Source organism: Notechis scutatus, chromosome 1 (genome assembly GCF_049901735.1).
Source record: "Notechis scutatus isolate UNSWTSFEM ecotype Mainland chromosome 1, rNotScu1.2, whole genome shotgun sequence".
In the NCBI taxonomy this organism is placed as follows: Eukaryota; Metazoa; Chordata; class Lepidosauria; order Squamata; family Elapidae; genus Notechis; species Notechis scutatus.
Genome location: NC_142009.1, coordinates 185762131 through 185786203, shown reverse-complemented (window position 1 = coordinate 185786203; position 24073 = coordinate 185762131). Strand labels below are relative to the sequence as shown.

At 38.1% G+C, this 24073-nt stretch overlaps 1 protein-coding gene and 1 long non-coding RNA gene across 8 annotated transcripts in view; one reads left to right on the top strand and one right to left on the bottom strand.

The window, feature by feature from the left end:
• The first annotated feature begins 227 nt into the window (after nucleotides 1–227).
• LOC148133130 (uncharacterized) lies at nucleotides 228–9865 on the top strand. Its single transcript, XR_015746492.1, has 2 exons — nucleotides 228–295; nucleotides 9751–9865. It is a non-coding gene; the product is annotated as an uncharacterized LOC148133130 (long non-coding RNA).
• SESTD1 (SEC14 and spectrin domain containing 1) overlaps nucleotides 7612–24073 on the bottom strand; it is a 56961-nt gene continuing 40499 nt past the window's right edge. For all 7 annotated transcript variants that reach the window (XM_026668059.2, XM_087949662.1, XM_087949659.1 and 4 more), the window contains exons 12-20: nucleotides 21588–21710; nucleotides 18617–18811; nucleotides 17499–17613; nucleotides 16155–16314; nucleotides 13495–13576; nucleotides 13182–13304; nucleotides 11752–11943; nucleotides 9997–10118; nucleotides 7612–8875 (exon numbers count right to left, since the gene is read on the bottom strand). In XM_026668059.2, the coding sequence (XP_026523844.1) occupies nucleotides 8746–8875; nucleotides 9997–10118; nucleotides 11752–11943; nucleotides 13182–13304; nucleotides 13495–13576; nucleotides 16155–16314; nucleotides 17499–17613; nucleotides 18617–18811; nucleotides 21588–21710 (1242 nt within the window). In that variant the 3' untranslated portion in view covers nucleotides 7612–8745. The remainder of the gene's footprint in view (nucleotides 8876–9996; nucleotides 10119–11751; nucleotides 11944–13181; nucleotides 13305–13494; nucleotides 13577–16154; nucleotides 16315–17498; nucleotides 17614–18616; nucleotides 18812–21587; nucleotides 21711–24073) is intronic.

The following is a 24073-nucleotide window of genomic DNA, read 5'->3' as shown; positions in this document are numbered from 1 at the left end:
ATGAATTAGTTTACAATGAATTAATTATACCGAATTCATCTATTTTGGGAAATGAGCCCATGGGCAAACCACTCCAAGGCCAACTGGGGGCCATGTTCCCCATAGGTTGCAGCCATTGATCTTGAAATATGTTTTTCATTTAACCGATTTCTCCTGTTAAGTTGTTCTAAAAAGAAAAAAAGTTGAGTGCACTGACAAATTCCCAACTTCTCTATCTCTGCCAGGATGACATACTTGGCTGTCTCCTGTCTCCATCTCGCCTTCATCATCACTGGATGATCAACTTCTTGATGGGGTATGTAACGTCCACATTGTTTGAATCCATAGGCTCATGGCCAATTACAGTAAAAGCAAAGCAGGAGACCTGCTTGGGCAGTATTGGTCTCATTCCATGCCATAGGGAGGGAAGTAATTTAAGAATATGGTTATCCAATAGAGCCAAGGTAGCTGCAGATGTGCTGAAGACCATGGAGGTCGGAAGGCTAAAATTTTGTTCCATGTGATCACTGGAGGCCTAGGGGCAAACAGACAAGATAACGGACATAGCATCACAAGGCAAGCTTTCCCCTTTTGAATATATATGGAACAACACACATACACAAAAGGCAGGGCTTGCACCACAATGCCACATCTGACCTCTTACCTGACTTGATTGACTCCTGGCAGATGCTGCTGTTCTTTTTGACCCACCAGCTTCCGTCTTGCTCAGCAGAGGCATGTCCCTGCACCTATAGGACAACTTACCAGATTGGATCCACAGCATGGAAATGCATCAAGATGCTAACCAATATTCTGATTCCACAGGAAACACTGAATTCGGAGTATTCATTAATACAGAAACTCTGTAAACCATCCCCATCAGCAATACTGATCTGAGACAATCTCAGTTTCCATCACTTAACAGCTCCTAAAGTTCTCCACAAGACAAGCATGGACTAATCTATTTTTCCCCTCCCTTAAAATAGAGAGCCAGCACCATTGCACGAAATAAATCATCAATTGCTTAGAGCTGCTTGGAGGCATTCTTGGTATTGACTCAGCTGTTCTTGCTACTATAGACTAAAGAAGGGCCTAATTGCCATTTTCAAATGCATGTGGGATTACTCCCTCCTCTAAATGTTGAGGTTTGTACCTCTCCAGAGGCACTGCCGACCGGAAGATCTCATGGAGTTCAGTTTCTCCATTCAAAGGTCTCACTGATCAAAGGAAGGTAAAAAAAAAAACTTGGGGCCCCCCCAACCCCCCCCCAACTGCAATTTCTCCTCTTAAAGGAAATATGTCTCCCATTTTTAACACATTGCCCAATAGACCAAGAAAAGAGATTGAATACTACATAGCAATCTATTTTCTGTGTAGGCTCCACATAAGAGAAGTCATTAAATAGTATTTGAAATACGCATGTCGAATAGACTGCCCAGTTCTGCCAGGAGAGGGGAGTGGAGCAGCTGCAATTTTGGCAAACTTGGAAAGTCAATCAGGCTACTGGGGAATATGTTGTCACTGATCTACTATTTGGAACAGTTTCTCAAAAAGAGAGAATGTGGAATCGACGAGTGACCATCAATGCACAGACCATAAAAGAGCAAAACAAATGTATGTTTCAAAGATGTGATTATTATGATTACTTTTAAACAGAGGTATGGAACAGGGAGTACAACTGAAAGAAAATATAGCACAAAAATACTAGAAATCTTGCTTTCTTCTAGGATAATAGAAGTTTCCTGCTCTCCTTCTTCCAGTGATTCCTATTAACAAAGCCTGCAAGATAGAGGGTTAAAGTAATAATTTGTAGGCTTTAACAGTTTCCACTATGTTTGATCATTGTAATAATTTTCCAGATCTTTTTACAACTATCTGTACTGGTGATATCTATAAAAATCTTTTTCTTTTACATACTTCAAAATAGATGCCGCCCCATCTAGTGGGGTATAGGCAATTAAAAATGATCATTAGGACTATAGAGATATAGTTCAGATACAGAGGTAGTGGAGAAGTTACTCATTCAAACAGGGTTGTTGTGAAAACACATGATTTATAGGTAAGAAACTCAAGATTTTATTTCTTTATTTCTTTTTATTTATTTGATTTGACAATTGCTTACAAGATAATAGGTATAAAAATGAACGTGAGTATGAATACAGGAAATAGGTACAAATAAATGGGGACAATAGGAAAGGGACGGTAGGCATGATTGTGCACTTATGCACGCCCCTTAACTCAACAACTTATAACAGTTATAGTGGGGAACTCAGCACTCCCAATTTGAGTTCCCTGGAGAATAGATGGGAGTAGCAATTGTATTTCTTTTAAAATCCGAATCAATATTCACAGGACTAAGCTATGCTTTTTGCGGAATATGCATGCAGTATATCTTGTGATAGCAGAAGATAACTCAAGAGTTTCTTACCAGTGAGAGTGCCCAAATCTGACGTGAAAAAAACAAACCCACTAGCACACCCCAAAATAGGGAAAGAGGATATTAACAGCCCTGATTTTATTTTTATACGTTGCTTATTTTAACAGAGAAGCTGTTGGTTTCCAAGCCCAGTGAGCTCATGGTATTTTTGATGATTAGTTTAGAACAAGTGTTGTGGTCTTTTAGATGGGGACTAGACAACCCACTGCATCATCCTTTCAGAGAGATTTCTTTATTAAACAGAGAAACAGAATGTTCACATAGAACATTTGTTTTTAGAATCAAAGAAGAAAACATCCTTTTATTAAAGATGTGTAGCAAGACAAATACATATGAGTTTGGTTTAGCAAAGGATGCTTTTGCCAATCAATCAATGTTTTTAATTTTTAAGAATATTCTTTAACATTCTCACTTGTTCCTTGGATTAAAATGACACACAGCTGACCATGCTGGGATATGAGCCACGGTGGCTCAGTGGTTAGAGTGCAGGACTGCAGGCTACTTCTGCTGCCTGCCGGCTGCCTGCAATTTGGCAGTTCGAATCTCACCAGGCTAAAAGTTGACTCAGCCTTCCATCCTTCCAAGGTGGGTAAAATGAGGAGTCAGATTGTTGGGGGCAATATGCTGACTCTGCAAACCACTTAAAAGAGGGCTGTAAAGCACTGTGAAGCAGTATAATAAGTCTAAGTGCTAACTACTATTGCTATACCAGTTCTCCAGATAAATCAGCACATTCTCCTTGATTTGCCCTTGTGTTTTCTGTATATTGACAACAAAGCATGACTGTAATGGGAATTATGCCCACTGATGATATCTTCACTTTTTGATAAATAGAGTTTAATTCTTAGAATCGTGACAATATCATTTTTAACACACCAGTGATTATCTTTGCTACAAAGGCTTTGGGTATCTATTACATGTACCAGTTTTTTCAACATGCTGAGATTTTGCTGCAACACAGATCACGTGCTTCAATACCAATGTGTGCAGTTCTAGATCTTCATTTGGGTCTAGTATTTCAGCTTGCACAAATGTCACATAATCCTGTGGTCTTGGCTTGGATGCTTCATCAGATCACAGCAGACGCTGCACATGAGACAGGCCCCACTTTTTGGTATTCCATACTTAGCATGTAAGCAATACAAGGTGTTACAGTGAAGTACTTCATAAACAACTTTGAATATTATTGTAATTAAATTTGGACAATCATTTGGCTGTTGATTTAAAAAAAAAAGATGCTGTCATGAGCTGAATTCTTGGAATCTGTATATACAACATGGCACCTGACATTGTTCCATCATATATCTTGGTCCACCAACAAATGTTCCAAGTGAGATCTGCATATACCCTTTTGGTCCTCCAAAAGGGCTTGAAGACAAGGTTCTGCCAATTGACCTGAGGGCCTAATTCTTGAGGCGGCCAATGGATTAGATAATAGTCCACCTCCTCCCACTGCCACGTATTTTCGAGCAGATCTTCCCTTTCCTCCTCCTTCTTTTCTTGTCTTCTCATTCTGTAACTTCCCTTGTGATTCTGGAGACATGCACCTTTTCATCCTCTGTTTCCTCATCTCTCCTCCTCCTCCTCCTCGTCACATCCCATTTGACGTCATCTTTTGATCATGACATCCCTGTCTTTCTACATGGCATAATCATGCTTACAATATTTTTATTTCTTTTTAATCACAATGTTTTTATGTTGCTATTCTCACCTCAGAACAGTTTAGAAACCTGTCGGCTTCTCCATGATCACATGACCTCCAGGGGGTTAGGGCAGGACTGGTCTACTCAATTTCAGAGCAGGAAGCAGTTTAAAAATGAAACGGGATGGACAAGGATTAAAGTATAGGGACTAATCTATTTGACTGATACCAGAGAGGCCTAGTTTCTACTCCATCTACAGCCACAGCAGCTCATTTGGTGACTTTCTGTCCAATCTATCCGTTGTGAAGGAACATGACAGATTAAATTCAACATCTGTTTGAAAAAAATAAAAGGACTTTGTAAGACCTCAAGAAGAGTGTTACAGGGTATTATTTATATACTACCAAAACTAAGTAGTATATTTATTTATGTGCTACTTATAAGAGGATGGAGCATTATACGTGTACCTGTATGTTGAGTTAAAGCAATAAATATATTATTCACTGAAAAGATTTTGTTTCTTTAAGAGCCATGGAGTAAGTCAGTTCCTTGCTGCTGGGTGGGGGAGTGAGACTGGCTGGGAAAGAGTCATGAAATATAGAAAATAAGAATCACATGACCTCGGTAGCAGCCCTGAAGCAGTTACAACCTTCCCAAATTTAATTCCCTCACATACATGTATTCCAAATTTTGGGTGCATTCTATAAGTTAGCCCATTTTAAGTGCCTTGGTTCAAAAATGGTTGCCCTTTGATGCACCATTTTACTCAGGTACAGGTCATGACAAAGAGAGTTTTAGCAGAATATAAGTAATACTCTGCAACACTCTTCTTGAGATCTTATGAAGTCCTTTTATTCTTTCAATATACTGAGTTTAATCTATCATATTCCTATTTGCATAGTGTTGGTGCATATTTGCCGTGCGGGTACCTAGAAACCAGTTCTGCATATCATACATGATACAATGTTTTCCCTACCAAACTTAAGACATAAACAGTAAAAGAATATCTACTGTTGACAACGATTGACAGGGAGAGTTAAATCTGTAGATAATTTCCCAATAACACATTCCATGAGGGAAATTTACTAGGTCACCAGATCTAAACTGCAAAAAAAAGGACAACCACTAGAGGGCTATCTCCCCGCTTCTCTCTCTTGCTAGCTTGCTGCCATCTAATGAATAATCATATTTTTGGAGCCCAACAATTATGTTCCTCATCTCCCTCAAAGGAAGAACTGGCAACCAATGTTTCCAATACCCTGATATTGAGATTTCAAAGCTTAAACTAAAAAAAAAAAAAAAGTGAAGTTGTGATATGTTAAGTCATAAACACAGTAATGATAAAAATAGGCCAATTTACTTAATAGGGAACTTATGGCCAAGAAATAAAACCTAAATGCAGCCTTTTTGATAAAATTGCAGTGCGCTGGTCAGACTAATATATAAATTATTTCCATCTCATGCTCTCATTTTTGCCAGGTCATTTAATCTCTGCAGGGCAAATTTAGTGAAACGTGTCCATCTACATTGCTTACCCCAGGATGTCTCACAAAACCTAAGTAATAGAAAAGGAAAAATACGTGCCTGCAGCCATTGGAAATTGGGGGAGGGGGGTAATTGGGGCATATGACATCATGCTCAAGCCAGTCATTGGGACATACTTAATGGTAGCATTTGAATAAGGATGTCCTTCCAGATATAGTTTGGTATAATGGGCATTTTGGGGGGATGGGGGCATTATCTGTGGAGAGATTTGGCTAGAACTTACTTGTTGGAGTTTCTGATCAGGAATGTTGCATACTTTGGAAATATAGGTAATCCTTGATTTACTATTCCTTTAGCCACTATTCGAAGTTTCAATAGCGCAGAAAAAAGTGCCTTAGAAACAGTCCTCGCGCATACAACCATTGCAGCGTCCTCAGGGTCACAAGATCAAAATTTGGACACTTGGCAACTGGCATTTACTTAGAAACAGTTGCAGTGTTCTGTGATCATGTGGTTGCCATTTGTCACCTTCCCAGGAGTTCCGATAAGCAAATTCAGTGGGAGAAGCCAGAGTCACTTAATGGCTGTGTGATTAATTTGTTACTTGCAGTGATTTACTTAGCAACCATGTCAAAAAAGGATACAGGTAGTCCTCAACTTACAACAGTTTATTTAGTGACCATTCAAAGTTACAATGGCACTGAAAAAAAGTGACGATTGTTTTTCATAGTTACAACTTTTGCAGCATCCCTATGATCATGTGATCAAATTCAGATGCTTGTCAACTGGTTCACTTATGACCGTTGTCGCATTCCCAAGGTCGTGTGATCACTTTTTGCCACCTTCTGACAAGCAAATTCAATGGGGGAAGCCAGATTCACTTAACCCAGTTACTAACTTATCAACTGCAATGATTCACTTAACAAGAGTGGCAAGAAATGTCATAAAGTGGGGCAAAACTCATTTAACAAATTCTCACTTGACAACGTAAATTTGGGCTCAATTGTGGTCTTAAGGAAAGGATTATCTGTAGTAAAATTGGGCATGGCTTACTTAACCGTCTTGCTTAGCAACATAAATTCTGGTCCTAAAAATGAACCTAAGTCAAAGACTATCTGTACTAAGAATCTGGCCTCTGGGGCTTCCTGCGGTGGTGTTTTCTTTTCTTGCCAGGAAGCGATTTAAATCTGCAGGCATCCAGAGTGCCTGATGAGCAAAAGGAAAGATGGTTGCTGCTGATGCTAGAAAAACCTTCTCTGCATCGCTGGCTGTTGCCCACTTCCAGCGGAAAAAAAAAACAAAACAGGCTAAGGGGATGAGATGTGCCTGAGAAATTACAGCAAACAAGAGTTGTGGTGTTGCGACCTAGCTTATTCCCTCATTTTCTTTCAGAAGCGAAAAGATGCTTATATGAATTTTCTTAGCAGTAGATGAAATCTGGCTCTCTGAATCAGTGTGTAGCCCATGATAACTGCAACAAAAAAAAAAAAAAAAAGGAAAGAAAGATGATTCAAATGTTTTTTCTGTGCTTATTCACTTGCCCCAAGTGAATAGTAAAAAACAAAAGGAAAGATGATGAATTGGGCATCTAATGGGAATTTTAAGAGCAGGTACAAGTTACAACAGCAGTGAAAGGTGATCTGACTGGTCCCCATTTTTATGACTTTCACAACATCCCCAGGGCCACATGATCAAAATGAACATGTTTGACAACAGCATCATGTAACTTTCTCAAGGGGCTTCTGACAAGAAAATCAAGCTGGATTCACTCAGTAACCACGTGATTTGCTTAATCATCACAGCAAAAAAGGTCATAAAATCCGATATTGCTCGCTTAATGACCATATTGCTCAGTGACCAAAGTTCTGGTCCCAATTGTGGTGGTAAGTCAAGGACTACTTGTAAATGATTAAAAATGTTCTCCTCTATTCACCATTTACTTTTCAAGAAGCTATTTAACTCCCTTGCCTACACAGCAAGGAGTTTATCCCATATCCCAAACAGGCCTTACAAGGATATGCTGCCGTTTCATGTTCTTTTTAAAAAAGAATAAACTTATGCTCATAGTTCATAAATATATAAAGGTTTTTATTTGGCTTTTGCAGATTGGAAGAATGAATACATAATTTATGCCCTATATTTGATAATTTTATTACAATATGTAGCATTTATCAGCTCTGGAAATTGCATCATCAGCCGTTACTTAAATTTACTCAATCATAAAGATGTAACTAGTGGAACATATATGTCCAATATCAATACTTGTAGAAAAAAGAGGAGGGGGTGAAAGATACGTTAAAAGAGAAACCTATCCATTTCTCTTACGTCTTCGATTTGCATCTACAAATCCCTTTTGCCAGACTTTGATTCTTACTCTAGTAAAATGTAACTCCTTTTCCTTCTCCATCTACAAGCAAAAGTCAACAGGAAAAATGAACTTAATTTGCCGTTAACTCCCAACAGCTGCTTTCATATCATTTTTTTCTTCCTTGCTTACACGATGCTTATTCCCTCTTCTTTCAATTATTAAGAAACTTTCACTCAAGATCCAAAATGGACTTGTACTCTCTTTTACAATTTCCTGCAATAAAGTAGGAAATACAAGCTTCCATAAAAGTTACTGGATTTTTAAAAGGTGGATTTTATTAAGCACAAAACATTTCTTAATACATTATCCATACAAATCGGGCGGGGGGGAATCCAACTATAATGAATTTCAAGGATTTGATGGCACATATCCACACAATAAAAAGGACCATTTAAAAAAATACAAATCAAAATTATAGGTCTATACAACAGATAGTTCACCTACAGCCTAAAATACTACATCATCTGGAGAATAAACAGAATTATTTTTTGTGGAACTTGCACTTATTAGCACCATTTTAAAACTTGCATCAGTTGCTTAGAGAAAGCAGCGCCTGATAGGTTGGGATAAAACTTCAAAGCAAGTATTCAGTGCAATGTCTTTTGTTCCTTTTCATTATGTTTGAAGTCTGGGGGGTTCATAGCATGTTAAATTATGGCTTCGTAGAAATACATGGTTAAGATGTAGAATAAGATTTGCTTCTAGAAGGATGAAGGGTTTTTATGTTTAATAATAGCTGTGAAATGCATTTTCATGTACTATGGCAGGCATAAGAGTGCAGATGTCATGCGGAGTTACAAATAGGCATCTTATGAATTGTCAGGAAGAGGCTATTAGGTCTCTGTGGTACAGGCGTCTGGTTGTGTCAGTTGTTGTTTTCTCAGACAAACCAACTTTATCTTCTCTCTGATGTGTTCGGCTGAAGAAGCCATGTCACTCGGGCTCCCGAAGAACTGCTCAGTGCTAAAAAAGAACAAGCGGGGGGAAAAAAAACCAAGCTCTTACATGCAAGAAAGTAATAAGAGAGGTTTTGCTATGTTCACATATTTATTTTCTCACTTTGCAGCTTTCAGGATAATATATGTTATTATAATATCCTATCACAGAAACTGTTAATCTACCAGAAATAATTTTCCAGTAGTTTCAGGATAATATAGAATAATAGGATACTTGAAATTTCAGAAGAGTTTCCTAACCTTAGGGATATGTATGTCTGAAATAATTTGATGCCAGACTTCACAACTGTATTAAAATATATAAACTGCTTCTTTTTACATTTGTTGTAATTCAAAGTAATATGATTTCTTTGAAGGTATCTTATTAGTCTTTATTCTCATTTGAAATAAACAAGGCATCATCTTTTTATTGAATTCCAACATATGGACGAACTTGTCTTGCATGTTTTAATGACATAACATATAAATAATACATAGCAACACTATTGAATGTTAATAAATTATTAAATTGTATTTCTTAGTTTTAGTATTATCCAGCACCTTAATATTTGACGTCTGACTTAAACGTGCAATCCTAAACCAAGAAATAACTTAGCTGTTAGGATTAGGCAAAGTCTAGGTGGCCTTATTCCATCCATGCAAAGCACAGAAAGTCAAGAGCTACTCAGGTATGTACACTCCCTGAGGTGTGTACCAGGAACTACTCTGAAGCATCTATAAGGCAGGAAGCTTTTGTCAAAATAATGAAAGCAGCATTGCATTCTCTTTACACAGGCACACAATATCACAAGGCATATACAAAGGAGGGGGAGTATTTGCATTGTGATGGCATACAATGGCTTTCATGATTTACCTTCCCATTTATTTACTCCCCTTTTACAGATATCTCTGAAGTTCCTGAATATGGAACACCACAGATCTTCTAAAGGACTTCATCCATCCCTTCACTACCCACTCCTTCCCCCAATCACCTGTTCTGGCCAGTGCAAACCAATGTGGAATTGGATCTGGTGCTCCTCACTTTTAATTTGGTCTGTTCTGTTGCCCTATCTGCTTTTTAAAAATTATTACCATGCATAATGAAATATTTTGCATTGCATAGTGAGCAATGCAAGGCCTACTACATACCCATCAGGATAAACCACTGGAACTGTTAATCTATCCAGAAGGGATTTTCCAACAGCTTCAATCTCATCAAATTGTTCCTGATCATATATAGATTCAGACTCATCTGGGCATTCTTGCAAAACCTGTAATGAAATAACAGTTTTAAAAAAGGGGGGGGGAGGGCACAGTCAAATTGTAAGTTGCAATAAAAAGAAACAATATTCTTATGCATTCTTATAATGTTTTCTGTTTTCTTAGACACAACAGCTTACAATGGACTACTGAATCATCTAAAGTCCTGGAAAAGCTCTAGCACATTGCCAAAGTGTGTTTATGAGATATTCCTCTTGGTCTGCTATGGAGTCACAGACTAAAAAAAAAATGAACTAATACATGAAGTCAAAATACAGCTATTTTAAGGGAACTGTACGCAATTGCTAATTAAGTCTGTGCATGCTGTACACAATGGCATTGCATTGGCTTCAACAAAGAATGAAAGTCCTACTTCATATGTGAAGCCTATGAACAAATAGCAAACAAAACATGATTAAGCTTTCCTTGATGTGAACAATTTTTGTGAAGGAAAAATGGGAGAAAACTTTCAGTTGTGAGAGCAATAATTGGACAATACAGCCTAATGCTAGGGGAAAAAATGAAAGGAAAAAGAAGAGGATGACCAGCAGTATGGTGGATAGACTTCAATTACAACAACAGTGAATGCATTGTTGAAACCTAAAAACTTATGTTGAGGATAGACCATCTGTAGAAAATCTATGAATGTGGTTGTTAAGAGTCCACACCCACCTTACAGCACCTAATCAATCAAGATACTAGCAATAATTTAATATTATGATCTATTATCTCAATAGGCTAACCATAGCTTGCAGCAGAGATTAAAATATGGTCCTCATTAACTACCACTCATTCAATGACTATTCAAAGTTAAAATGGCACTGAAGCAGAGGAACTTACAGTTGCAGTTCCTTTGTGGCCATGTGACCACAATTTGGGCACTTGTCAACCGGTTCACATTATGCCACAGTGGGGTTCTATGATCAGGCGACTTTCACTGCCGGCTTCCAACAAGCAAAGTCAATGGGGAGACAGGCAGGTCACCAATGCCGGTCACATGAATACAGGACATTGTGACTGCAAAGGTCCATTTAATGATAGCAATTGAGACTACTGCAACTGCCATCGTTAAGTCAACACAGTCCCACAATGTTGTGCTTTATGACAGTGTCAGTGACAATGTTGCTGGTCATAATTACCACTGTTCAGGGGGGACTATCTGTATTAAGGTTGAAAATTCCATTTAAGCACGTAGATTCATCTTAAGTAAATTAGCTATCCTGACCGGCTCAAGGTTGACTCAGCCTTCCATCTTTCCGACTTTGGGAGGATGGAAGGCTGAGTCAACCTTGAGCCGGTCAGGATACCTGATTCATGAAGTAAAATGAGGACCCAGACTGTTGGGGGAAATATGCTGACTCTGTAAACCGCTTAGAGAGGGATGTAAAGCACTGTGAAGCAGTATATAAGTCTAAGTGCTACTGCTATTGCTAAATGTTGAGTTTAATCATACTGATATTAAATGCAAGTTCTTCTGAAATCCATGGCTCTCTCTGAGACCACCAATAGTTCCACAATGAAAAAATATGTGATGCTAATCACACCATGAATTTTAACATTCCACGTAAACATGATCGAATAGATCGAATAGAAATGAACACATAAAAAGCATACTTTAAAATGTGACATCAACCGCAAACTCACTTTTTCCGCATTTGAATGGAAAGCAACAGCCATCTCTAGCCTTGTTACTCTTTCTTCTGAAGTGATTGTGAATTGTTTCCATACGCGGTTCAGCTTTGGAAGTGTTTCTCCTGACGATCTAGAAGTACATCTCAGAGACTGACACAAAACCACAGTAGCCTGTAGTAACTGTCGCCCATAATCATAGGTACTCTGGAAGAAAAACAAACCAAGGTATTAAAGTGGACATTTTCAGTGTTGGGACAGATTTAAGTGCAAAACAGTAACGTGAATGATAAGACACTATAGCTTTTCCTGGGCCTATTAAAAACAACTTTGACTTTCCATGCCATTGTCATTTTCAGGAATATCCAAATAGGGAAGAACGACACAGCAATAAAAGGAAACTCGACTTTCCTGGCTTGATTGCTTTCAGTTAAGAGTCTGCAAATGTACAGTCACGTTTTACTTTATTTGGTAGTTATGGAAATTCTGGAAATATCTGGAATTTTATTGAATATTCAATAACATTCCAGATCCTTCTAGAATTTCCATAACTACTACCCTGTCCTCATTTCACTTCAACATCAAGCCTCCTTACCACAGCATTAAGGACTGTGGTGGCACAGTGGTTAGAATGCAGTGCTGCAGGCTAATTCTGCTGACTGCCAGATGTCAGCAGTTCGAATCTCACCAGGCTCAAGGTTGACTCAGTCTTCCATCCTTCCAAGGTTGGTAAAATGAGAACCAGATTGTTGGGGGTAGTACCGCTTAGAGGGAGCTATAAAGCTGTGAAGCGGTATACAAGCCTAAGTGCTATTGCTATTAACATGTCTTCTTTCTTCTGCCTAGTAATCTATGCTATTAATTATTATCTATTAATCCATACTAAAAAGTGTTAAATCCTTGCTATTTAGAGAAATGACTTGAAAAATAAAACTGTGGCCCCAAGTAGAGTTTGTATCACTTTCATATTCATGGATGGATGGATGAATGAATGAATGAATGAATTCAAGCGTTTCGTAATAGTCGAAGAGCATTTTGACATGTATAAATTAATACATGGTTGGTAGATTAATAACAGATTCTCCCCCCCCCCCTTATCATACTCCCTCCCTCCACATCCTTTAGTTAGGCTCGAGAATTGTATTTTATAGTATTTGATTTGTATTATATATGAGTTTTGTATAGTTTTATCCTTTTTAACACTATAAGCAACCCAGAGTTATCCTGTAGTAAGATGGGGATCTATCAATTTAATAAATAACAAAATAAATTAACCCTAAATAAAATAAAATTTTGATTGCTAATAAGCATCTAACCATGATTGACAGCAACAATTGTAATTAGTAAACTGCTCAGCAAATGACCAAAATGACCATTTTAAATTCAGATAGTAAACTTTAATACTGTACAAACTTGCTACAGAAAAAAAAAAATCCAGCACATACCTGAGCTACATCAACAAATTTCCTATGTTTTTCCAACAAAATTTTGGTTTCTTGGGCATCATCTCCCAATCGGGTATGAGTCTTCAGCAGCGCATCTAATAATTCATTTAACCATTCTATTGCCTATAGAAATGAGCAGAATGAGATTGTAAAATAAAAGAGGAGACATAGAATAAATAAAATGTAGATTTGTCAAATCTGTTTAAAAAAATTACAGCTGCCCTAAACCACCCAACGTTTTATCAGTTCTCAAAGTTCACTTAATTTGTCTGTCAGCTTTCTTTCAACAGCTGCCTTAACCCATCAGACTCACCTGAGCAGCATCTTCTTCACACTTAAATAGTTGGACCATCTGAAGCATTTTTAATCGTCGCACATCTACCATGTCCTCACATCTGTGAAAGACAGAAGATAAAACTGTATCAGAAAGATCAACTCTGCTTATAAAAAAAAATTATACACAAGCAATTCTTATTTTTAAATGTAGCAACGAAATCTGGGAAAATGTTTAAAGCACCGTGATAAAGAATAACACTTTAAGAATACCCCCAATCTGATAAATCTTGTAACTTTAATTAATCACAAATACCAACACTGCCCAGTGGAAAGTTCAGCTACTGTATACACCTTTGAAGTTGCTTATGATATATCCATGAAAGTTCTATCCTTATATTTTATATCAGTGGCTTTATTGAACAGCATAATGGCTTATGGTCATACAACGCTAAATTATAGCTACAATTGGGTCCATATTCTCCTTCCTTACAAAATAGTGGTGGGACTGGAAGATTTTGCTCTCAACCAAACTTAGTTCTTAAAACTAAGTTAGTTCAAAAAAGACAGGATATCAGAATGTAACAGCAGTTTAAAGAGTAAACTAAGGTCAGATGTTAATCAACCATTCCAGCAAGATAAATTAGACAAGTAATAAGAAAAGGGTAGAACTCTGCATATCCTCTGAAAAGAGGTATTTTACCCAAGTGTACAACAAGCAATTCCCTCTGAATAATGAAAGCAGCCATTCATTGCATAGCTGTTTAACTAGCTGCTCGTGGCCAACTGCATAAGTGCTCATGCACTGTGGCTTCAACTTTATTCCCAGGAATGCAGACATGGCAATGCAACTGCATGCAGAGGCAGTCAGGATTAGGTTATGAAAAGTAAGGTTACTTTGGATGGGCTCCTGTAAATTGCAAAGCATCTCTTTAGAAGATTTCACACAAGCCAGAGACAGAAGCACTCTGCACAAGCCTATATGTCATTTACAACACTTATGCCATTCAAAGCAGTTGATGTTATATAGTTCAACAGGATAGCCTGCTAATCTTGGATGAAGGACTGTGATGGTTGTGATGATGATCAGCATGTTAGTCCACTATGGGATGAAGGTCTCTTTTTTTGGAGATGATAGATTTTAATCTACTATATTGTTTTAGGACAAGTTAGTAGAAATTTTTGGCTTTTCAGTTATAGCGCTGAGAGGGAATGAGTGACCTAAAATCATCTAGGCAGGTTCTGTTACTAAGGATTATAATTTGAATATCTTTTACTATCAGTCTAGCCACCACTCTGGCTCTCAAGTTTGTCTGTCTGCCTTTCTCTCATCTTACCTAATGGTTGCACATGACCTCTTCTGCTTGCTTGTTTTATCTACAAGCAATTTTCCTCAAACTTGGTACCTCATCTCATATCCAAGCACAATCTAGGACAGGTAAGAACTGGGATGAAAACTTTTGGGGAGTGTAGCCTGCTGGAAGATGAGCCCAGTGCATTAGGAAAAGGAGCGTTCTGTGAAGGGATGACATTCCTTCAAAGTAAGTATATTCCAAAATAGCAGAAAAGAGGGCATGTAAAAGCCACCTTTAGGTGCCTTTCTTAAGGAGTAGTTAAAAGCAGCCGACTCCCCACAAATAGCAGCAAATTATGTCTCTGATACCAAGAAAGTAGCAACCCATACAATGAGAATTTTTTTTTTAATAGTACAAAAATGATAACCTAACGTCAAACCCAACAAAGAAGAAATTTCCTAACGGTGAGAACAATTAACCAACTGAATAGCTTGTCTTCAGAAGTTGTCACTGGTTCATCACTAGAGACTTTTTAAAAAGAGACTGGCAACCATTTATCTGAAATGGTGTAGGATCTCCTGCTCAAGCAGAGGGTTGGGACTAGAAGACCTCTGAGGTCCCTTTCCAACTTTATTATTCTATGCTCTTTTTCATTGTTATCAAGTTTATAGTTTTTAAAGTTGTATCTGAGCTCAAAACTATGTTTTTATTTTTAAGTGTAACATCCTATTCAATAAACTTTGTTAATATTCCTTAAAAATGTGGTATATCAGGAAGATTTAATATTTTCTTTAAATAAACATTGCAGTAGCTGCTAAATTATCAGGAAAATTAAAATAATTGATGTAGCAAATGTAAACTTATACATAACACGTCATCAAAATTTAGAAAATGGAACAATAAGTAATGGAACATTAAACATTTCCAAATGATACCAAGGCCATTAGTTGCCAATTAATTTCAAAAGCAGTTTTTCTGCAATATTTATTTAAAAAACTACCGAGCCTATAAATTATAACTTGCATTAACATTATTAAGAGAAGTTAAAGTAAATGTTGCACAATATTGAAAGTAACAAAAATACCTGAATTTATGAAACTGTATAGGAAAACATTGGAAACAAGCTAATTATACATTTCAGAATATAATTTCAGTTTTTATAATTACCTGATTTTGTTTAATGTCAAGTTTAAACAAAAAACCTTTCTTATACATTTTGGGATTAATACATTTCAGAAGGAAAAAAACACACACAGGGTACAAACCTATGTACATTTAGGTTTATATTTTGATTATTTTTTATATTTTCAATTGCTTTGAAAAATATAGTGGCATTTAAAAAGGAGTTAACAGTGGTTTTAAAGTGAAAGAGGAATTCTTAGGAATCCAACATCATAATGAATACCTTTGCTTCCTGAGCTGCATGTCTTCCATTACTCCCTGGATGTGATCAACATTTTCTTTGTTTTCACTTGTTACATCTTTTCCATAAGCCCAGGAAGCTTGGTTAGATATCTGATCAAGAAGACCTTGACCTTTTTCACGCAAACCTTGGAGGCCCAGGTCTATAGGGATAATAAACAAAATTTTATTTCGTATACAATGTAAGATGAACTATTCTCTTAAACCATGAGTACCCGATTCTGTTTCCATCCATGTGCAAGATAGATACTGCTGTCTCATTGTTACTTTCCCACTTAACCGACTGAATTCTAAAATGGCACATTCTGTAAGCACATCCTTCAAGTGTTGACAGTTAACTATGTATCAACTGGTAAGAAGGGTGGTTAATACTTCAGCAGTACAGACACATACATGTTTTTTAAAAAAACAAATTGATTTATGTCAGACTTAATAGTGTTTACTGTAAGGGAGGCCTGTAGCCCAATGGTACTGCTCACACTGAAAATCCAGATTCAATTTTTGGTACAAACCAATAAAAAGAAACAGTTAGGTTGAGATTGTTGACCAAGTTCTATATTGCTGCCCAAGATCTAGGAAAGATACTACCAGCCAAAGAAAGAACGGATGGGCACAAATGACCAATGTCCTGATTAAACCGAATGCAATTTTGTCTTTATTATGATCCCTCCCCACATATTTATGTTAAATCAGACATTGTCTTCTCATTTATTCAGTTTGCCTTTAATCGGTTTGTTGTTTATTCTGCACAACACCCTTTCAGTAACAATTATTAAAACAACAGATGTGGCTTAACATGAAATTGTTTTAAATACACAGTTCAAGAGGCTCACTTGGAGACTACTGCTGTTGGAAGATCAGTAGCTCAAATCTATTTCATATGATTCTGTGAGTTATACACCATCTTGATCTGTTAGTTGTATAACAGATGATCCTGCAATTAAACTTGGTAGTTTGGCCAATGAAGTGGCCTTGCCCTTGTCAGCCACGCATAGGTTTTGGAAGCCTACATGTTTGGATTTCCACAGGAGCTGGAACCTGAAAGGCACAGATTTCTAGTTCCTATTGAACTCTATTCACAAAACATGAAACATGGTAGTCAATGCATATTACTGAATATCATTCCACAATGAAATATGTTTAAAGCTCCCTTTAGGAGCCAGCCAAGTGAAGAGACTCTGTATCTGCAGCCTGTTCCAGCTTTCCTCCATTCAATGTGCTTGCTAGGCTTATATGAAAAAGTATACAATGTAATCCAATACTTATTCTGCAAATTAAGACATTCACTAAAGCATATTTGGCCATTTAATCTTGTTTTTCTCCTTACCAACACTTTTTAATTTCTCTTCAAGTAGCTTTAAAGTTTGCTGAATTGACGCTCCATCAGCTGGGGCCACATCAACACACAGCATTCCGAGTAATCCATCAAGTTGCTGAGACAACTGAAAAGAGCCAACCCCAAAGTCAGCAAGTTATTTTTATGATTTTAAGTCTTTCTCCTTAAAGAGATTTTGTTGCGTGAATGTCAGACAGAACTGTGACTAGCTCAATTATAAAAGAGACAGAGCTAGGACACAGGGCTGGTCAAAGAAAATGGTCTGAACAATAGAGCTTAGCAAGGGTGTCTGTGCAAGCAGCTGCGAAGGAAAGCTGTGGTTTCCAGCCATTTCAGCTGCTTGCCACTTCATCCAACCCAAAGTGCCCAGGAAGAATCCAAGTAATATTCAGAAAAGTAAAATATTTCACTCAGGTTTAAACAAGCAAAGCCTACACTGGTGGCATTTCAATGCCCCTTATGGCATTTTTTTCTCAATGATTTCATTTGCATACAGAGTAGGATTGTGAGTCATCAAACACCAGTAACTAAATTGTCAAAATTCATCTCCCAGAATGGCCTCTGAAACATTGCCTGCCAAGAAGGATCAGAGCCCCTCCAAATCAATTTTCTAAAAGCAGGTGGTAATTTCGTCACCACAAACTCTGCAATTTTCTCAAGAGCCATATGCTGAAAAGAATCCAAATGAAAGGACAACTAGTTACTGAGTTTATGTCATCGGCTTGGCTCAGAGTTCATGTCTAGAAAAATCCAACTGCTATTATTATAGCAGAGATTTATGCAATTTGCTCATCTGCTCCAGCTTTGCTTGTCTAGCACCTTGGTGAAAGAATTATAACAAACATGGAAAAGGAACTCCTGTCTAGTCAATGTGTACATAATATAGAAAAATGGACACACTTTTTTTTAAACTGCCTCCATTAATTAACAGCAGATTTCCAAATGAGCCCTAATACTTACTGGTTCTCATTTATTTTAAGACTTTTTCCATGCGCATTGGAACTATGAGCAAAATTATTCCTAAATATAACCAGCTTATCTACTGACCTTCTGCAAATGGCATTTCCATGAAGCAAAACATACAATGAGAAAGGGCATATTTTACTTACATCTTGAGCAACACCATGAAATTCAAGGGCTGCTTGTAGCAGATTCTGCCTAAACTCCAACTGGCTGGCCTGCCGATAACAAACATCACTCAACTGCTGTTGTAATGCTTTTAGTTCTACAAGATCTTCTTCATCCCCAGCATTCAGTAAAGCTGCAATCTGTTGATTCAGTTCCACGTACACTGCAAACCACTCCTGCAAAATCAGTCATCAAGGAATTAACACCATTATTGATAATTTTGCCATATTGCTATTCAGCAATCCTCAGCTTACTGAAATATTGAGCAAGATTATGCATATCTCTATTTAACAATGTTATGTTAAAAACTAATGGTAGGCATATCTGGTGAAACTCAACATTACATCTACCTTTCATTTTGTTTTCAGCATAATAAAACGATTCTATTATTTAGTCAATTTCAGAAGCTGGAAGCAATTTTCAATAACATTTTTCTCAATGGGTTTTTTCGAATTGTTCTTTATTTTATTGATATAAAGAGCTGTTTCATTTTCTCGAACTGTAATATCCTGTCCTTTGATTTGCCTAAATCTGTTTTTTTAAAAAACAACATTGATTTGCATTTAACACTCAGCAAAATGCATTTAGCTGTTCATCTATTTGTTCCCTTGATCATACAATTGTTCCCTCTCTATACCTCTCCTTTTCCTTACCCTAGATCAGGAGTCTTCAAACTTGACAGCTTTAAGACTTATGGACTTCAACTCCCAGAATTCCTTCTCGAGTCATGTTAGTTCAGGAATTCTGGGAATTGAAGTGCACACATCTTAAACTTGCCAAGTTTGAAGATCCTTGCCCTAGATTTATTAAACAATTTCCTATGCTTTATTTACTCCCCCCTCCCCAAATCCTCTAGTTCAGGGGTCCCCAACCACCGGGCCGCGGACCGGTACCAGTCTGTGGATCACTTTGTACCGGGCCGCAAAGAAAAAAAAATAAAAAAAATGGCGGCTTTCTTCGCCTTCGGTGAATGCTGCTGGGATCAGGGATCAAGGACACAAATGAAAGGGGAGGGAGGAAGCAACCAAAGCCTGTCCTGCTCTCTGGCTCAGCAGCTTCGGTTTCCTCCCGCCTCGTTCCTCTCTCAGTCGCTCTCTCGCTCCTCCACCAGCCCAGGAAGAAACTGCTTCAAAGAATCCGCCAGGGTGGCTTTTCCTGTCAGCGCAGCTCCTCCGAAGCGCCTGTTCACCCCCACCCCACCGCCCGCGCGCGGTTCAATCCAGTGCTCCGTTCTGCCTGCCTGCCTGCCTTCGTTTCTGGTTGTTTGGGAGCAGCTTCGGCTGAGAATAATAACTATTCGCCTCTTTTTATCAGCCGAAGCTGCTCCCAAACAACCAGAAACGAAGGCAGGCAGGCAGGCAGGCAGAACAGAGCGCTGGATTGAACCGCGCGCGGGCGGGCAGCGGGGTGAGGGTGAACGGGCGCTTCGGAGGAGCTGCGGCGACAGGAAAAGCCACGCTGCCGGCTTCTTTGAAGCAGTTTCTTCCTGGGCTGGTGGAGGAGCGAGAGAGCGACTGAGAGAGGAACGAGGCAGACACCTGAGGGAGGGAGGGAGACACCTGAGGGATGGGGCTGAGGAAGGCAGGGCTGAGAGCCATGGCCCGCCGCCGCCCAGCGCTCAGTTTTGAAGGCGCTCCTCAGCCCGGTGCAGTTCCTGAATCTGCAGCTGAAACCCTCCTTTTTAAATGTCCCAATAGAAGAGAATATCTGTCGCTCAGGGTTGCAATGAGGAGGCATTGGCGCTCCCTGAACTTGGTGGTTTGCTGGCAGACGCTTTATTACCCGACTAGGTAACAACATCAGATGTTACCTAGTCAGGTAATGAAACATCTGCAAGCAAACCACCAAACTTGGATCCCCCCGGTCCTTGAAAAAGTGTTTCTGCTTGAAACTGGTCCCTGGTACAAAATAGGTTGGGGACCACTGCTCTAGTTGATACATTGGAAGTGTGCTCCAGTTCTTAAAAGCACAGGAGACACTCTGAAGTAATGCAAAGCACCTGCAATATTTGACATGAACTTACATGCTAGTAAAAATGCAAATGTGCAGGGAAAGAGGGACAAGGAAAGACAGGTGGCCAAACAGAAACACTGGGACATATAACGAAGAGTAGGACAAAAGCACTGAGAAGTAGGGACAGAGGCAGAGTGGACTGGAGAAGGTGGCAGGCAGAGAAACAGATGTTATAGAGCAGGGGTGTCAAACTCATGGGCCGCATGCATCATGTGCTGGCCAGGCCCATCCCCATTTTATTAAAGGTGTGTAAAGTTGCGATATGTCACATGATGACGTGACGTCACGAGTTTGACACCCCTGCTATAGAGAAATGGACAGAGAGAACCATTTCCTCACTACTGGCTTCATCCAGAAAAATGTTGAAGCAATATAAAGCCTATTCTTATTCCTGTTACTTTAGCACAATGATCACTGGTTGATTATAGAACACTCTTATCGGTTGCTGTTGGGGAAAGGGCAAATAGATGAACAGAATTGGCTTGTCATTCCTATTCAAATAGTTGAAGCAAGCAGCTCAATTGTATTAAATGGAAGGAATCTTCCTGTTCCCAAGTCAGCTGGAAAGAATGGGAAACTAGTACAAATAATTCACTGGGAAGAATAACTATTCTTTGCCCAAAACTGGCAGGAATAAATGAAACTTCCTTCACACCTAGAGACCAAGAGAATAGAGGGTCCTTGGTAGGCAATGATTTATTTTGTCTTTTCAGTCTCAAAGGCACAGTCATCCCTTTTTCCCAACTATAGCATACTATTATGACACTAGAACTAATCATTTATATGATCAGTAGCTTGTTCTAGAAGGTGTCCTATTTGCCAATACATAAATCATTGTCTAAAATTCACTAGAAAAGAAGGCCACTAGAAATATTGCATACAATAAATGACATATAAAAATCATTACACAGTAACTTCCTTGGGAAAATGAAAACTCACGCTGTGTTGACTTTCAATCTCTTCATGTTTCTGTTGCAAAGCTTGTGAAGCCCTAATTGAATCACCGATACCCCACTGGGTTCTGAGCTGTTCCGAACCTGGCCCTTCGAGCCAGTTCACTACCTATTTAAATAAAAAAGCAGCACGTTCATCATATAATCTAAAACCAATACAGGGCAGGTAGATTTTAAAGGTTTTCTATTATTTAAAGCAATCTTTCCTAACACAGTTCACAATATAAATATAAATAACAATCTTATTTCCAGAAGAAAAATAAGGATTGGAGAGGTAAGGGTTGGTAAATCCTTTATGTACAAAATCCAGGGACTAAACAACCTGATCCCATTTTTTTTTAATGTATGTTTTCCTTGTGAATCTTAGTAACATTTGCAGTCTCACATCAGAAACAGGTAATAAGGAAAGGAGGCACACCTCATTTACAACTTCTATTTATATTGGCAGGTAAAATGCAATGTCTTTTTGGTTATAGTGAAAGATAAATTGTTAGAATTTGTAGAATTATGTTATCTCGATAAATCTTAGCATACATTATTTTATATACTATAACGAAGTGGCATTAGAACAGCATTTGTCAAAAATTGTGCAGAAATCTAGGAACATATCTTACATAGCAGTGGTACTTAAATGTTTTTGACTCCTTGGTTTAACTGAGTTGTTGTCTTCATCTAATTTTAGGATTTTGTTTGGAGAGCAGATCACATTTCAGGTTATATTTATGAAGAAACATTGAAAATTCAGAAGGGTTGACAAAGCGAACTGTACATGGATGATAAAGATCCTTCTAGTTCAACTCATCTATTGTGAGCTAGTAGCCAAAAGAGGTCATGACTATTTAAGGCTAGTAAATGGAAAATAAAGCTTTCAGACACTTCCTTCTGGGCCACTTCCATTCTTATTTATCTCTTTTCCTAGCCCTTTCAATACTTCCAAGGGTTTTATAGTCTAAGATAATACACAGTGGTTATACGAATCTAACAGTGTCAAGCATTATCCCATTATCCCAGGTAATCTTCCTACCTAACCTATAAAACATCAATTTCTGCAGTACTCACATCAAAGTCAATATGGCTGTGTATTATTATATAATATTAAGTCAACCCACAGATTCCATTTGAAGGACAGTCCATTAAATTGTATTTGGGTGCACATAAATCACTCATGAATGACATACGCATATTAACATACAAAGATCGTGGAAACTTTTGCATCCACTTTTAGTCAGTTCATGTTATTTATATTGGGAACTGAATATGAGGATCACTATTCAATAAGCCAGCTTTTAAAATCATACTCTGCAGTTAATTTAAAACTGCTAACTAAATTCCTGTTAATAGAAAATAACTAAAACGTGTCAATACCATCATCTTCTAAGTCCATTTACTGTACAGTAGTTGGAACGTGATAACTATGGTTTTAAATGAGAGACTCATTTTAAATGCTGTTCACTTGCAAGTGCATACCATTTTTTTTTTTCAAAAATAGAAGATAAACAACCTGTCAGTCACAAGTATCTGAAAAAACTAGACAAATATCACAGTATATTTTTAGTTTTATTTGTATAAAATAAATACTAATAATCTATATGGCTAACCCATACAAGAAGAAAGAATATATCACAGCAACAGCTACAGACAGCCCTCGGGTTACATCCATTCCTAACCAAAGTTATGAAGTGTCTATGGAGATTCTCAGTCATCCAGGTCATGGTTGTCCCTTTCCCAAAGGTGCTTTTTCAAGAGGCAACTGGAGTTTCTTGTTTTTTTCTTTGAAGACATTTCGCTTCTCACCCAAGAAGAGCTAAAGAAGCAGCTTCTTGGATGAGAAGCAAAACATCTTCAAAGAAAAACAAGAAAGTCCAGTTGCCTCTTGAAAAAGCACCAGGGGGACAAAGTTAGGAAGGTATTGAACAAGGGGGACGTATGAATGGTGCTGCTGTCATTGCATTCCCACAGCTACTTGATTTCTGACATTCCCTGCCAGCTTTCCAGAAGCAAAGAATAACTGGGAAGTGGCATGGTCACATGATACTGAGTTTTACAACCGTATCATTAGCAATGGCAATTCTGGTCCAAACTGCTGTTGTAAGCCAAGGACTGCCTGTATTTTATATTATAATAAATCTGTATCTGCCAGTTTTCATTTCCCTGTCTTCTGATTTTCCCTTTTTCATCACTAGAATAATGTGATAAAATTGGCTGAAGGCTTGAAAATGTATTTCCTTGATGTATGTATGTATGTATGTATGTATGTATGTATGTGTATGTATGTATGGTATTCAGCTTTGTTTGGGTATTTTCCCACATCATTATAGTTGTGCTTTTAAAGTTGTAGCAACGTTTCGGCAGAATCTCATCTGCCATCATCAGGCTTCTGTATTGTGTTCGTCTGTGAGTCAGACTTTTACAGTTGTTTCAGTTTTAAATTTGGGGCTAGCCTACTGCTGTGCCAGAATGGTTTTTTCTTCA